General features: G+C 47.4%; 1 protein-coding gene across 4 annotated transcripts in view; it reads right to left on the bottom strand.

The window, feature by feature from the left end:
• Nucleotides 1-14235, bottom strand: part of IL6R (interleukin 6 receptor) — a 50810-nt gene that overhangs the window by 21622 nt on the left and 14953 nt on the right. For 2 of the 4 annotated variants that reach the window (XM_058539291.1, XM_058539289.1), the window contains exons 2-6: nt 10744-11001; nt 9603-9726; nt 7029-7255; nt 6554-6720; nt 5886-6027 (exon numbers count right to left, since the gene is read on the bottom strand). In XM_058539291.1, coding sequence (XP_058395274.1) covers nt 5886-6027; nt 6554-6720; nt 7029-7255; nt 9603-9726; nt 10744-11001 — 918 coding nt within the window. Of the gene's footprint in view, nt 1-5885; nt 6028-6553; nt 6721-7028; nt 7256-9602; nt 9727-10743; nt 11082-11134; nt 11294-14235 lie in introns of those variants that run through there. The other 2 variants (XM_058539292.1, XM_058539290.1) reach the window with 2 other exon arrangements.

The raw sequence follows: 14235 nt of genomic DNA, 5'->3' as shown, positions 1-14235 counted from the left end.
CTGGAAAACAGTATGGCAGTTCCTCAAAAAATTAGAAACAAAATTACCACAGGATGTAGCAATTCCACTTCTGGGTATATGCTCAAAAGAACTGAAAGCAGGGACCTGAACAGATATTTGTACACCCATGTTCATAGCAGCACTATTCACAATAGTCAAAATGTGGAAGCAACCCCAGTGTCTATCCACGAATGAATGGATAAACAAAATGTAGTATGTACATATAATGGAATATTATTCGGCCTTAAAAAAGGAGGAAATTCTGACACGTTACAACATGGATGAATCTTGAGGACATTATGCTAAGTGAAATAAACCAATCACAAAAAGACAAAGACCATATGATTCCACTTATAAAAGGTACCTAGAGTAGTTAAACTCACAGAGACAGAAAGTAGAATGGTAGTTGCCAGGGGCTGGGGGGAGGGGAAGAATGGGAAGTTAAATGTTTAACGGATATAGAGTTTCAGTTTTGCAAGATGAGAAGAGTTCTGGAGATGTGCAGTGGTGATGGCTGCACAACAATGTGAATGTACTTAATGCCACTGAACCGTATACTTAAAAATTGTTAAAATGATAAATTTTGTTATGCATATTTTACCACAATTAAAGATTTTTAAAAAGAAAGAACTTTCTAACAAAAACAGGATTTCTTAAATCAGTTTGTGACTATCTAAATTAAGTGGCTGGGATAAAAGGTAAACAGGTGTTGGCCTGTATCCAGAACATTCCCTCTGCACCATGTTGTAAATAATTTCCTCCCCTTGCAAAGGCTCCCAAAACCACATTAATGTTCAACATTCAGATAATGACCATGTTTTGGCTCAGAGTGTATACAAATCAAAAACAACCATGGACAGGTCACACAATCTGGCCTGAAGGATGCTCTGATTTATTTAAATGGTCTTCCTTACTTCCTAAGTAAGATATAGTAGCTGGGCCTCCCTTCTTATCCAAGTCTTGGCAGGAAATAAGCTTTTAAAAAGAGGGTCCAATAGAGAACTGCCTCCTGCTCTTGATAGACAGGACATGGCAAAGCACCAACAAAGATCTGAGCCTGCACTTGACATTACGTGCATCCAATTAGGAAGACACACTAAGCCCCAAGCCCACTCCTCTGGCTCTCCCAGAACAGGAAAGACAAGGACCCCACATTGCAAAGCTAGGGAGAAGAAAAAGCCATCACATCACAGCATCCGTTCTGGGGGCAGAATGCGTAGCCTCTACATAACAGTCTTCTCCCTCGGGCCAGGGCTGGAGAAAGCGGCAGGGGTAGGGATGGGTCTGGGCAATTGATGTCATTTCTATCTTTTCCTTTTTATCCATTCCTATGCAATAAATGAGTGTTTTACTCTTTTTTTTTTTTAACTGCCTGATATTTAAGAACAACCAATTTGGTTCAGCTATACTTCTAAGCTAAAAAGACGCGACACTGAAGCAAGCCTGAAAGCCATTCTACAATAAGAACACTGGGAACAATGGAATCGGCTCCTGCAAGGGGCAGTAAGCTCTCCATCTCTGGAAGCATTCAAGCAGAGGCTGGATGATCATTCTCTGGGGTGTAGTTGGGAGAGTCCTGCACTGGGCCTAGTTCTGCTAAATTCTAATCTTTCACAGGAAGGAGTCAAAAGATAATGTCTCAAGTTGTTTTCTCAGGAAAAAAAAGCCATATTAGCTTGTTGTTGAGAGTTAAGGAGTCACCAACAGAAGAACTAGAAACAGAAAGTCAAGCAGCTTCCTCTAGAAAGCAGGACTGGAAACGGGAAGGGGTGGGGGAAAAGACACTTCTTATTATATGCGATTCTTTGCTGCTTTGTCATGGGCATGTATTAATTTGAAAAAAAACCTTAAAGTTAAAGAAAAAATTCCCATCGGTTAAAAAACAAAAATTAGGGCCGGCCCCGTGGCTTAGCAGTTAAGTGCGTGCGCTCCGCTGCTGGCGGCCCGGGTTCTGATCCCGGGCGCGCACCGACGCACCGCTTGTCCGGCCACGCTGAGGCCGCGTCCCACATACAGCAACTAGAAGGATGTGCAGCTATGACATACAACTATCTACTGGGGCTTTGGGTGGGGGGGGGGGAGCACTGGCAATAGATGTTAGCTCAGAGCCAGTCTTCCTCAGCAAAAAGAGGAGGATTAGCATGGATGTTAGCTCAGGGCTGATCTTCCTCACAAAAAAAAAAAAAATTAATCACGCAGTTACTAAATAATACATTTCCAAAAAACATTTAATAACGTGGGAATTCTTGCGATATTTTATATACAGTCATGCATTGCTTAACGATGGGGATACATTCTGAGAAATGCATCCTTAGGTGATTTCATCATCGTATGAACATCATAGAGTGTGCTTACACAAACCTAGATGGTATAGCCTACCACACATCTAGGCAATACGGTACAGCTTATTGCTCCTAGGCTACAAACTTGTACAGCATGTTACTGTACCGAATTGTAACACAACATAACACAATGGTAAGTATTTGTGTATCTGAACATATCTAAACATAGAAAAGGTACAATAAGAATACAGTTATAAAAGATAAAAAATGGTACACCTGTATAGGGGACTTACCATGAATGGAACTTACAAGACTGGAAGTTGCTCTGGGAGAGACAGTGAGTGAGTGGTGAGTGAATGTGAAGGCCTAGGACATTACTGTAGACTTTATAAACACTGTACACTTAGGCTACACTAAATTTATAAAAAAATACTTTTCTTTCTTCAATAGTAAATTAACCTTAGCTTACTGTAATGTTTTTACTTTAGAAACTTTTTAACTTTTTTTTTTTACTTTTTGACTCTTGTAATAACACTTAGCTTAAAACACACACACACTGTACAGCTGTACAAAAATATTTTTCTTTACATTCTTAATTCTATAAGCTTTTTTGTGTTTTTAAATTTTTTTATTTTGTTTTACTTTGTAAACTTTTTTGTTAAAAACTAAGAGACAACACACACATTAGTCTAGGCCTACATAGGGTCAGGACCACCAATATCACTGTCTTCCATCTCCACATCCTGTCCCACTGGAAGGTCTTCGGGGCAATAACACGTATGGAGCCGTCATCTCCTATGATAACAATGCCTTCTTCTGGAATACCTCCAGAAGGACCTGCCTAAGGATCTTCTTAAGGAGGAGTCACTCTTCAGAAATATATCTATGGTGGTTTGCTTGGTTTGTTTCTTTTTTTCATCACAGATTTGCTTCTAAGCAGATAATGCAACATGAACATTCCTCTCTATTGAGGAAAACCTTTTGGTGTTGGGATCCACGTTTTCAAACTTTCTAAGGAGCTTGTTGAGGTCTGCAAAAGCTTCTGCTACACCCTCCACTCTGAATTTTCTTGGAGTTCTTCTTTTTCTTCTCTTGCAGTTTCTTTTTCTCTTGCCTCTTCTTCAGCAATGCATTCCTGTTCCAGTTCCAACAACTCCTCATTAGCCAACTCCTCAGGAACCAACTCTAGGAGTTCCTCAATGTCATCCTCATCCACAACCAGGTTAAAGCTGTCTGCCAGCTCAACCACAGCTTGTTGATTTCTGCAACCTCCTCATCCTTGGCAAATCCTCTGAAGTCATGGACAAACCTCTCGAGTGTCTTCTTCCAGATGCCATTCATACACTCCTTGGTGACATCACCACAAGCAAAAGCAAGGTTCTTGATGCAACCACAGATGTGGTAATCCTTCCAGAATTGCATCAGTGTCTTCCTCAGTTGCAGCAATAGCCTGGGCAAAGGTCCTCCTCAAGTAGTAGGTCTTAAAAGCTGCTACAACTCCTTGATCCAATGGATGGATCAAAGAAGTGGTGTTTGGAGGGAGAAACATCATTTTAATATTGGGATGAAGATCACCAATAAAGAGAGGATGTCTGGGAGTATTATCAACTATAAGAAAAATCTTGAAGGTATGTTATTCTCCAAACAGTACTCCTCCATTTCGCTAGCATAGCAATTCAGGAGGCATCTTGGAAGAGGAGCTGGGTCATCCATGACTTCTTACTGCTCCTATAAGTGCTTACTGACATGTTTGAAGGCCCTGGGGTTCTCACTGTGCCAGATCACAAAGGGTTTCAATTTGTAGCCTGCAACATTGCCCCCAAGCAAGACTGTTATCCTGTCCTCAAAAGCCTTGAAACCTGACATTGACTTGGCCTCCTTATGGATAAAAGTCTTTCAGGCGTCCGTTTCCAGAATACGGAGGTTTAATCCATATTGAATATTTGCTCTGGCAAATAATTTTCCTCCACAATCAGCTTATCTAGAGTTTCCAAAAATTCTTCAGCTGCTTTCACATCAGCACTCCCAGACCTACCACTCGCTTTCACATTATGTATGAATAACGATCCTTGAATCATTTAAACTACCTACAGCTAGAAGTAAATTCAACATCTTAGTAGGGTCCAGCCTTTTCTTTCAACATCAAAAACAAACTTTTGCTTTGGCTGTGACTGTCATGGTGCTAAGAGGGATACGCTTCTCTGTCTGGTCTTCAATCAAGTCATTAAAAGTTTCTCCATGTCTGATATAGGCCCTTCTCAAATTTTTGTTAGTCCCATTGCCTTTGATGAGGCAGATCCTTTAACAGCTTCTGTCACTTTGTTCTTGTTCTTCAAGATCATAGCTGTGGTGGAATGAGACATGCTTGACTGGCGAGCAATAACCATCACGGTTTTCCACCTTCGTAGTCCTTAATCACGTTTAATTTCATTTCCAGGTCAATTACTTGACGTGGCCTCTTACTGGCAACATCGGCAGTGGATTTTGTACACTTAGGGGCCATGATGAACAAAACAACACGAGATTAAATCAAGCACAAGAGAAAATGATGCAATCAAGAGACGCGGTAGACACGAGACGTATGAGGCTTCTGCCGGCATAACTCGGCATATTGTTTTACAGTAAATTTTTTTTATAAGTAGAAAGAGTATACTCTAAAATAACAATAAAAAGTATAGTATAGTAAATACATAAACCAGTCACATAGTCATTTATTACCATTATCAAGTATTATGTACTGTACATAATTGTATGCTGTATGCTGTACTTTTACACAACTGGCCGTGCAGTAGATTTGTTCACCTACAGCATCACCACAAACACATGAATAATGCATTGTGCTACGACGTTATGACCGCTGGAGTGTCACTAGACAATAAGAATTTTTCAGCTTCAAAATAATCTTATGGGACCACCGTCGTATATGTGGTCCATTGTTGACCGAAACGTTGTTATGAGGCGCATGACTGTGTGTGTATATATATATATATATATATATATATATACATGCACACAAACACATAAAGGTACCTAGAAAAAGGGAAATATAGTAAAATGTTCTCACTAGTTTTCTCTAGGTGGTAAGAACACTGGTGACAATTATTCTTCATATTTTTCTGGAATTTTTCATGTTCGATAACAAACACACTAATTTCAATAATTCCCCAAAGGCAGTTATTATTAGCTTTAACATCTTTTTAACAATAAAAAGCATTAGTAACTGTGGTAGATTAAAGATAGCTACAAATTCTTTGTAGCTCCTCCCACCAAGTTGTGGAGCAGTTCCCCTAGCCTTGAGTCTGAGCTGGCATACTGGAAGGTGACAGGCCACGGGGAGAACCAAGGGCCCCAGCCACCAGCCAGCACCAACTGTCAGACAGTGAGTGAGTGCGGCCACCTCGGACCATGCAGGCCTGCTGCGGCTGCATTAGTGATTCAGGCAAGACCAGTGCAAGAACTGCCTCGCTGACTTATTTTCAAAACCTTGAGCAGATAAATGGTTGCTGTCTGACTACAAGTTTTGGGGTGACTTGTTACATAGCAATAGATAACTGATACAGGAAGAACGAAGGTGAAACATCCCTTCCACGCCCAGCACAGTACCTGTCCAGGGCGTGCCCATGACCTCCTGGCTCCACTCGCTCCACAAGCCGTGCCCAAACTCCTCCTGGGCCCGGAGCTGCACCACGTGCCTCATGCCGCTCCAGGCGTCGTGGATGATGCAGTGATGCTGGAGCTCCTTGACCTGAGGGTGGGAGGCCAGTGACACTGGGGTGCGCCTGGGCGGCGCTGGGGAGGCAGCTCCACGGGGACGTGGATGCCCTTGGCCACCCCCTGCCCTTCAGCTGCTCCTCCTCTAGGGGCCAGGGGGTGACTCAGCTGGGCACAGACGTTTCAAAGGGTCACACCACCCTGGAGGCTCAGAGAGAGATGGGCTTGCCCTCTGGGCCGACACAGGCAGAGGCTGTAAGTCCTGCCCCTACCTCCATGCACTACAGATCCTGCGAGCCACACCCTTGACAGGCTTCTAGCCCAACTCTCTTCCCAGGGCACACTGAGCCTCACCAACAGGCCTGTGAAGAAGAGACTGGCCTGGCATTATTATTCCCATTTTATAAATGAGGCAACCGAGGCTCAAAAAGGTTCAGAGTCTTATTCGAGGCCATGCAGGTAGGGAATGGCTGAAGCCAATTTTTTCTTTCTAGTGCCCTTTCTACTACCCCTGAGTATCTAGGGGCACTTTTCTGTCCAGAAGGAAAACAAGAATTTACCATCCATGTTGTGAATGTCTTTGACCGTTCAGCCCGGTATCGGAGCTCAAAATGTAGCCTGTAGAAATATGAGTTCCAGGAGGGGGGGTCTTGCCAGGTGACACTGAGCCAGCGGGGGTTTCTGTCCACAGCGGTGACTGTGATGTTGACAGGTGGGTCCGGCTGCACTGTGGGAAAGGGGAGCATGGCTCCTATGTGGCAGCAAGTACGGTGCAGAGGAGAAACCCATGAAGACTCTGCAAACCCGTAGGAGGCAGGACCCAGGCCGCCTCTAGACCACTTCCCCATGCACATCTGGACAAGGCCCTTGTCTGCCACAATCAGACCTCTGGCAAGTAAAGCCCAAAAGACACCCGCTCACCAAACCCCTCACCCAGCCCCTCCCTGCCCCTCTAAGAAGTCTAAGAGGAGTATTCAATCAAAGAGAAGGAAACAGCTGGAGGGTGGAGACGGTGGCCTGGGAGAGCTAACTTACAGATTCCATAACCCTCGAATGTTTGGGGTCTGCTGGACTCGCTCCCGGCACTGTTGGCGACACACAGGGACACTATGTAGAACGAGTTGTCTCCCTCTGGGACTGCCAACTGGCAAGAGAACTTCCCGGACTCCTGGGAATACGGGCACGGCTCCTGGAAGTTTTCCACTGGACTGTTCTGACTGTCGGACACAAAACAAGGGCAGGGCTCGCTCTCAGTTTCTGCACTGATTCAGGATGGGAGAGAAGGTGGGGAGCAGGAGTTAGAGGCTGGGGCTCCACAGACTGACCCCGGGGTCTGAATCCCCACTCCACACTGAGTAGCTCTTATGACTTTCAGTAAATTATCCAACCTCTCTGAGCCTCTGTTTTCTCATGCGAAAATGAGAATATTAATAGTAGCCACCTCATAGGAGTCTGTGAGGATTAATTGAAAAAAATGAGCGTAAAACATCTAGCTTGCCGCCTGGCACAGCGGGGGTCAAAGATGCTCAACTACAGGGCACGCTCCATCACTCACGCATCGGATCTGTGGTGCCTCCTGGCTTCCTGCCACGTCCTGTGCTCTCAGCACTGTGGTGGACGCAGAAATGAACCAAGACAGGCCGCACCCTGGCCTCAAGGCACTAACAAAAAAGACTTGGCACTCAGATGACTAGGCCAGCCAGCAGAAAAGCCATTCCAGAAGCACAGAGTGCTGGAGGGGTTTGCAAGGAGGTGGGAGCATTTCCGGCAAGTGAGACCAGGAAAGAATTCTGGGTGATTGAAGATATTCGAGGTGAGTAAGACACCATCTCACCTGGCCTGGAAGCCTGAGACTTCACCCACTTATGACATGTGTGGGCATGTGAGGCCACGGCAGCCACTCACCCTGCCACTGCAGAGTCGAATCACCAACCTCTGACTTGGGATTGAACCCTGGGCCCCGGACAAACTCTTTCCTTCTGGGAAGGCTGCCCCAACCTTCCCAGTCTCAGTTACAGCCTCCCTCCAATGCCACCCAAGCTTCCATCCCACCTAACACTGAGAAGGTGGGGTCGTCAGCGGGATTACAGGTGTGTCCCCCTGTGGGGTTTGAGGGCAGGGGCCTAGTCTTTTTCGCCTCATGTCTCTCCCTCAGCCCTCGTGAAGGACCTAGACCACAGCAGATGCTGAACTCACCAAACACTTGTGGAAAGAATGAGCGAGCAAGCGCAGTGGGGTGCAGGTGTGAATGTGCATACACACCAAGAGAAAAAGAGCAGAACACACAAAACATCCTTCCAGGGGCCTATTCACGCCCCCTCAGTTGAAGGGTCCTAGTGGGGCCTGAGTGGGTTCTGGGGTCCCTGAGACTCTCGCAGTGGTTCCCCACCTCCCCTTGCTCAGCTCAGTGCAGATACTGACGCTCCACAGCCCAGGAGGAAGATAGAAGTGCTGCTGGCTGCTGGCAGGAGGAGGGTGTGAGCTAAAATGCCGTGTTCTTTCTCACTCTCACTGTCAACACACAAAGTATTCTAGTTGAAGCGTCAACTGAATAAGCTTTCCGTGGGCTGGTCTGGGCAGCTGCCGGCCACTGTGCAGAACATCCTGTCTGGAGGAACGCCTTCCAGGTCCCAAACAATTTACATCCAAACCCAGCTTGGGGTGGTGGACATTTCTGAGCTTCCCTACTCCAAGTGTGAGCTAACAGTCCTAACGGCAGCAGCATCATTTGCAGATGGGCAATCTACACATTTCTGTGCAGAGACCAAAACATAAATATTACCGCCAGGCGGCTCTCCGGAGACAGACACAGGTGGAAACCAAACCACCCTATTGAAGTCACCACTTGGATTTTTTGATACTCTGATGATTGACAGCTCAAATTCAATTGCAAACATCTGGACTAAGGGGACCTTGGCTGTGGAATGGAGACAGACAAAACTCAGACGGGTATTTGTTTATAGCATCTTCTACCTCCTCTACATCCCTGCCTGCACTCATCCCAGGACCCCCACTTTATGGTCTCCTGAGCCCCCTGGCAGGTGTGACTTCCTGCCCCACAGCCCCCAGCTCCCTCTCCCCACCCTATCCCCACTTCCTCTCACCTGCTTTTATCATGGAAAGAGCCTGATATGCTCAGTAGGGACACAGTTAAGGAACTGGCTGCCCCTCCCCTCAGAGATATTTGCATCTCCTTCAGAGCACACCCAAAATCTTTGTATTTTGAATGAAATCAGACAGACTAGAGGCTGACTACTAGCAAAGACACTTACTAGCTAGATGACCTTAAACAAGTTAATCAACCTCTGAACCTCAGTTTCTCCATCTGTTAAATGAGAAAAATAACCCCCGCTTCACCATGGCTATGGGGATAGGTAACAGGACGAAGTTCCCAGCACAGGGTCCAGCACAGGGTGAGCACTTGATCTGAAACCTCAGTCCCCTCTCATTCCCTCCTCCTCTTCCCAAAGTAATTACTTTCCAATGATAAAGTTTTGGACTCACTGGCCCGCCACTCCCACTTGGCTCCTTTGAGAGCCCTCCTACCACTCTCAGGGCCTCCGTAGGGAGGGAGTGGACATAAACACACACCCAGCCCAAGATACTTACAACTTCCTCACCAGTAACACGGCCTTGGTCGTCGGGGAGGGGGGCCTCCGAGGACTCCACTCACAGCCAACATTGCTGAGGGGGCTCTTCCGGGAGCAGGAGAGCTGGGGCTCCTCGGGAGGAGCTGAGAGGAGAGTACAGCAGGCATGAGGAGGCCAGCACACCTCGCCTCCCTTGTGAGGCGACAGCTTGGCTCAGCACCCCTCCTACCCCCCATTCCCACCCTCTGACCTCCCCAGCCTCCAAGCCCTCCGCCAGCCCTGGAGCCAGCCATGACCCAGGACACTGCGGCCAAACAGCCACACAGATCTAATTGTGGCTGGGAAATTAAAGGACACCAAAGTCCTCCAGTCAGGCTGGGAAGTGGGGGCGCCCCGGGGCTAACTTGCCTGAAGGGGAGAGAGAACAGCTAAAAAAAATAGGGGCTGTGGAGTCACACAGGCCTGGCTGTGTGGCCTTGGGCAAGTCCCAACCTTTCTCCAGTTTCCTACTATAAAATTAAATGATAATAAAATAATAATAATAATACTGCTTTCCCTCACAGGGTCAATGGGAGGATGACAGGAGATATCAAGGAAGAAAGTGCCTCAGCAGAGGGCCTGGCACACAGGGCATCTGACTCTCAGATGTGAGGGCGCAAACTACCTGCTAATTCTGAAAAAAAGAGCAGTTAATTTGAGAGCTTGGTATGTGCTACACGGGGTTTTCAACACCATATGTATGTGTGTGTGAGTACACACACACACACACACACACACACACACACACTCATTTAATTTTGGCAACAACTCTGAGGTAAGGTAATAAAATGAAACTTATTTTATCGACAAGGAAACTGAGGGGTAGAGAAGTTAAGCTGTGAAGGAGGAGGATTCAAGCCCAGGCCGCCTTGCTCAAGGCCCCAGGCTATTCACCAGTCCACCTCTAGACCTAACTGCACAACAAGGCCAGCTGGACGGTGTCCCCATCGGCCAGATGCCCCCAGCCAGCAGGAACCACTGGCAGATGTCAGTGGGCCTTTTCCCAAAATTCTTGGACCAAGGAAATAACAGGAGTTTGAAGGGTCAAGCAGGGAACTCTCTCTGGAATGCACAGACCCGCCCTGGGAGCTGTCTCCAAGGGCTCTGAGGACACAACTCACCATCCACCAGCAGACACACAGTTCCCACTAGGCGGCCCTCCTGGTAGCACGAATAGTTTCCAGAGTCGTTGAGCTGCAGTGAACTCAGAAGCAGCCTCCTTCCCACGCCAGTCCACCTGTTGTGCTGTGAGCCTGAGACCCCTACGACCCGATTCCTGAGCACCCAGTGGAAGGTGGCATTGTCTCCTGGTTCCCCGCCCGGGCAGGTCAGGACAACACTGGCCCCAGGCGGATGGGTCAGCACATTGCTCGCCACCTCTGAGGAGGGAGAAGACACTCTGTTAGCCCACAGCAACCTGAGGCAGGGACTTTGTTTCTGATTCGGAAAGCCACAAGAGGCTTCAGTACTCAACATATCTCAACTTGTTTCTGATTCGGAAAGCCACAAGAGGCTTCAGTACTCAACATCTCTCAACTCCATCCGCAGGTCCAGGCCACCATCACCTCTGCCTGGATTATAGCAACAGCCTCCCAGTGGCCTCCCCACCTCAGCCTTGACCCTCTCCAGCCAGCTGCCCCAGTGAGCCTTGCGAAGCTGCCATCTGGCCACCCCACTCCTTTGATTAGAAAAGGCTTCAAGGGCCTGCCACTGTCCACAGCATGAAGTCGAAGATTCAAGGCCCCGCCCACAGGACCTCCCACCACCTGCCCCCTGCCGACCTTTGAGGCCTCATCTCTCCCCACCCCCCAAGAAGGTACAGAGCCCCTCCGCCTCAGGCTCCCTATGCTCTGCTCACACTCATTCCTCCCCTACCCCACCCCCACACTACCTCCTCCTATTTCAGCCTAACATCCCCTCCCCAGAGGCCTTCCCTACCACTCCCAGCTGGATTAGGCCCCCATTCGGTACTACCTTCCCCACCATGTCCCCTTCACACGCTGCCGTATAATTACTAATTCTGTACCTGTCTTCTCTTCAAGACCCCAAGTGCCACAGGAATAGGCACGCTGTTTTGTTCTCTGTTATATTTCAGTGCCGAGAACGTTGCCCGGGGCCCTCTGAGCACTTGATGAATGCGTGAATGAATGAATGCACGTAGGAACGAATGCCAGGGACACAACGGGACTCACAAGACGCATGAGGACACGGAAGTCTCAGAATCCCAGGGTCTTCATGGTAGGTGTCCCATTTTACAAATGGTAACTGAGGCACAGAGGAATCAGGAGACTTGCCCAAGATCCCCAGCAAGTGAGCTACACAGCTGAGATGCAAACCAGGTCTTCCCGCTCTGCTCAGCACCCCCTGCAGTACCCCACACCTGTCTATTAAACCACCTAGGGCAATGCTTTTTATTCTAGGGACCAAATTGGAAGGTAAAAGAGAACAAATGTGCTCCCCATCCCCTGAAAAAAATTATGTGTGTGCTACTCAAGGAAAAGGATATTAAAGATTAAAGAAATAAGTAAACTTTTTGTTTTAGTATAGGTTAAATAGATTCATAGAATCTAAGATTATAAAGTAGTCTAACCAATGAATTAAATTAGTCCAGCCAGCTGAGGGAACTGAAGCCAGGGAATACAGCCAGTTTTCATGGTAAGCACACTTGGTCCTTCAAACTACATATAAAACAATTTATGAGCAAACAGCAGCAGCAATAAATCTGGCCAAAGATTTCAGAAAGGCCCAGCAGCAGCCTGGGCACCTGACCTGACCTCCCGCCTGTGCCCCCAGGCCTGGAGGACCAGCATCTCTCTGACCTGCAAAGCCTTCTTGCTCGGGAAGAGGAGATTTTCTCTCACACTTGGCAGACTGTCCTTTCTCCCACCCCATCCAAGGCGGCTGTCAGAGATGAGCGACTGAGGATCAGTGACCCCCCAGGAAGATAACACTCCCAAAACCAGCAGGGCTGGTTGTCCAGACCAAGCACCAGCCACAGTCCAGGGACCAGGGACATGGGTATCAAAGGGACAGAGACATCTTCTGCCTGGCATTGACTCCCTTCAAGCTTCCTTCTCACTTTACCACTTTACCACTCTGGTGGAGCCAGAGTCCTCCACCCCGGCACCCTCTGCCCTGAGGCTGGCAGACAAAGGACAGATACAAGGGCAGGGTAGCAGCCAGTCATCTAAGGTTTTTTTCTCTTCAGTACCAGAGTCTTGGACTTTGGATGCGAAAAATGGTTGAATCTGACCATGCAGCCGGGTGAGCCTGGGCAGGTTCCTTAGGCCCCTCCGCCTCACCTTCCGCCACTGTGAGCCGGGGAGGCCTTCCCTCTGTCCTATGCCAACAAACATTGGAGGAGGCCCCCAGAGCCAGGCACCAGTGAGGAGACACAATCAGGCAGCAGAGACACCCTGCCCTCAAGGACGGGAGATGTAAGACGCATTCACTGCTGCAGAACTGGGACAGAGGACACAGTGCTCCCCTGAACATCAGCAAAATCCCAGTCCCTAGAAGACAAAATCCATCGAGGGTACTTCCCTATCCAGGAGGCTTAAAAGAGTTATCAAAAGCCCTAATTACAGCACACCTTTCATATGTAATCTTCAATAATATATTTGCAGAATTTCAAATATTCTTTTTAAATGTATTATATAATATTGAACACATGCAAACTCATATCTGTAATGTACATGAAAGTTATGAAGCATGAAACACCCCTGAGCTCCTACCGACCTAACCACTAGCCCAGTCATTGTCTCTGAAGCTCCCTCTGTGCTTCTGTATCCCCCAGCCTCTCTGCCTATACAGTGTCACATTTTGGGTTTATCATTCCCTTTTTTGTGTGTGTGAGGAAGATCAGCCCTGAGCCAACACCCGTGCTAATCCTTCTCTTTCTGCTGAGGAAGACCGGCTCTGAGCTAACATCTATTGCCAATCCTCCTCCTTTTCTTTCCCCAAAGCCCCAGTAGATAGTTGTATGTCATAGTTGCACATCCTTCTAGTTGCTGTATGTGGGACGCGGCCTCAGCATGGCCAGAAGTGGTGCGTCAGTGCGCACCCGGGATCCGAACCCGGGCTGCCAGTAGCAGAGAATGCGCACTTAACCACTAAGCCACAGGGCGGGCCCTATCACTCCCTTAATTTTAAAAATAGGTTCACCACTCATGGATCCCTAAATTTTTCTTAACTTTGCTTGATATTTGAGCTTTATATAAATGGTTTGAATATAGTCTTCTGTGACATGTTTTTGTCATTCATATGTTTCTATGATTCAGTTACATGTAGCTATAGTTCATTCATTTTCATGGCTGTGTAATATTCCATTGTGCAAATATATCATTCTCCTGCTGAGGGAGGTTTGGGTCATTTCCAGTATTTGGCTATATCAAAGAGTATGGCTGTCAACTTTCTCACGTGTGTCACTTGGTGCATTTGCCCAAGAATTTCCCTGAGTAGAACTGCTGGTCCCAGTGTGTGTGCATGTCACATGTGTGCTCTTCCTTTATAATTGAACACACAGTATGATGTGTTTAAGTCCGATGAGCACCTGATGGAGGCTACAGCTCGCCATGTCCAGTCCACATACTGATTTCCACCTGTGCCTGAAT

The sequence above is a fragment of the Diceros bicornis genome, chromosome 4 (assembly GCF_020826845.1).
Source record: "Diceros bicornis minor isolate mBicDic1 chromosome 4, mDicBic1.mat.cur, whole genome shotgun sequence".
Taxonomy (NCBI): domain Eukaryota; kingdom Metazoa; phylum Chordata; class Mammalia; order Perissodactyla; family Rhinocerotidae; genus Diceros; species Diceros bicornis.
The sequence above is the reverse complement of the archived record's forward strand: the minus strand, read 5'-3'. Positions and strand labels throughout refer to the sequence as shown.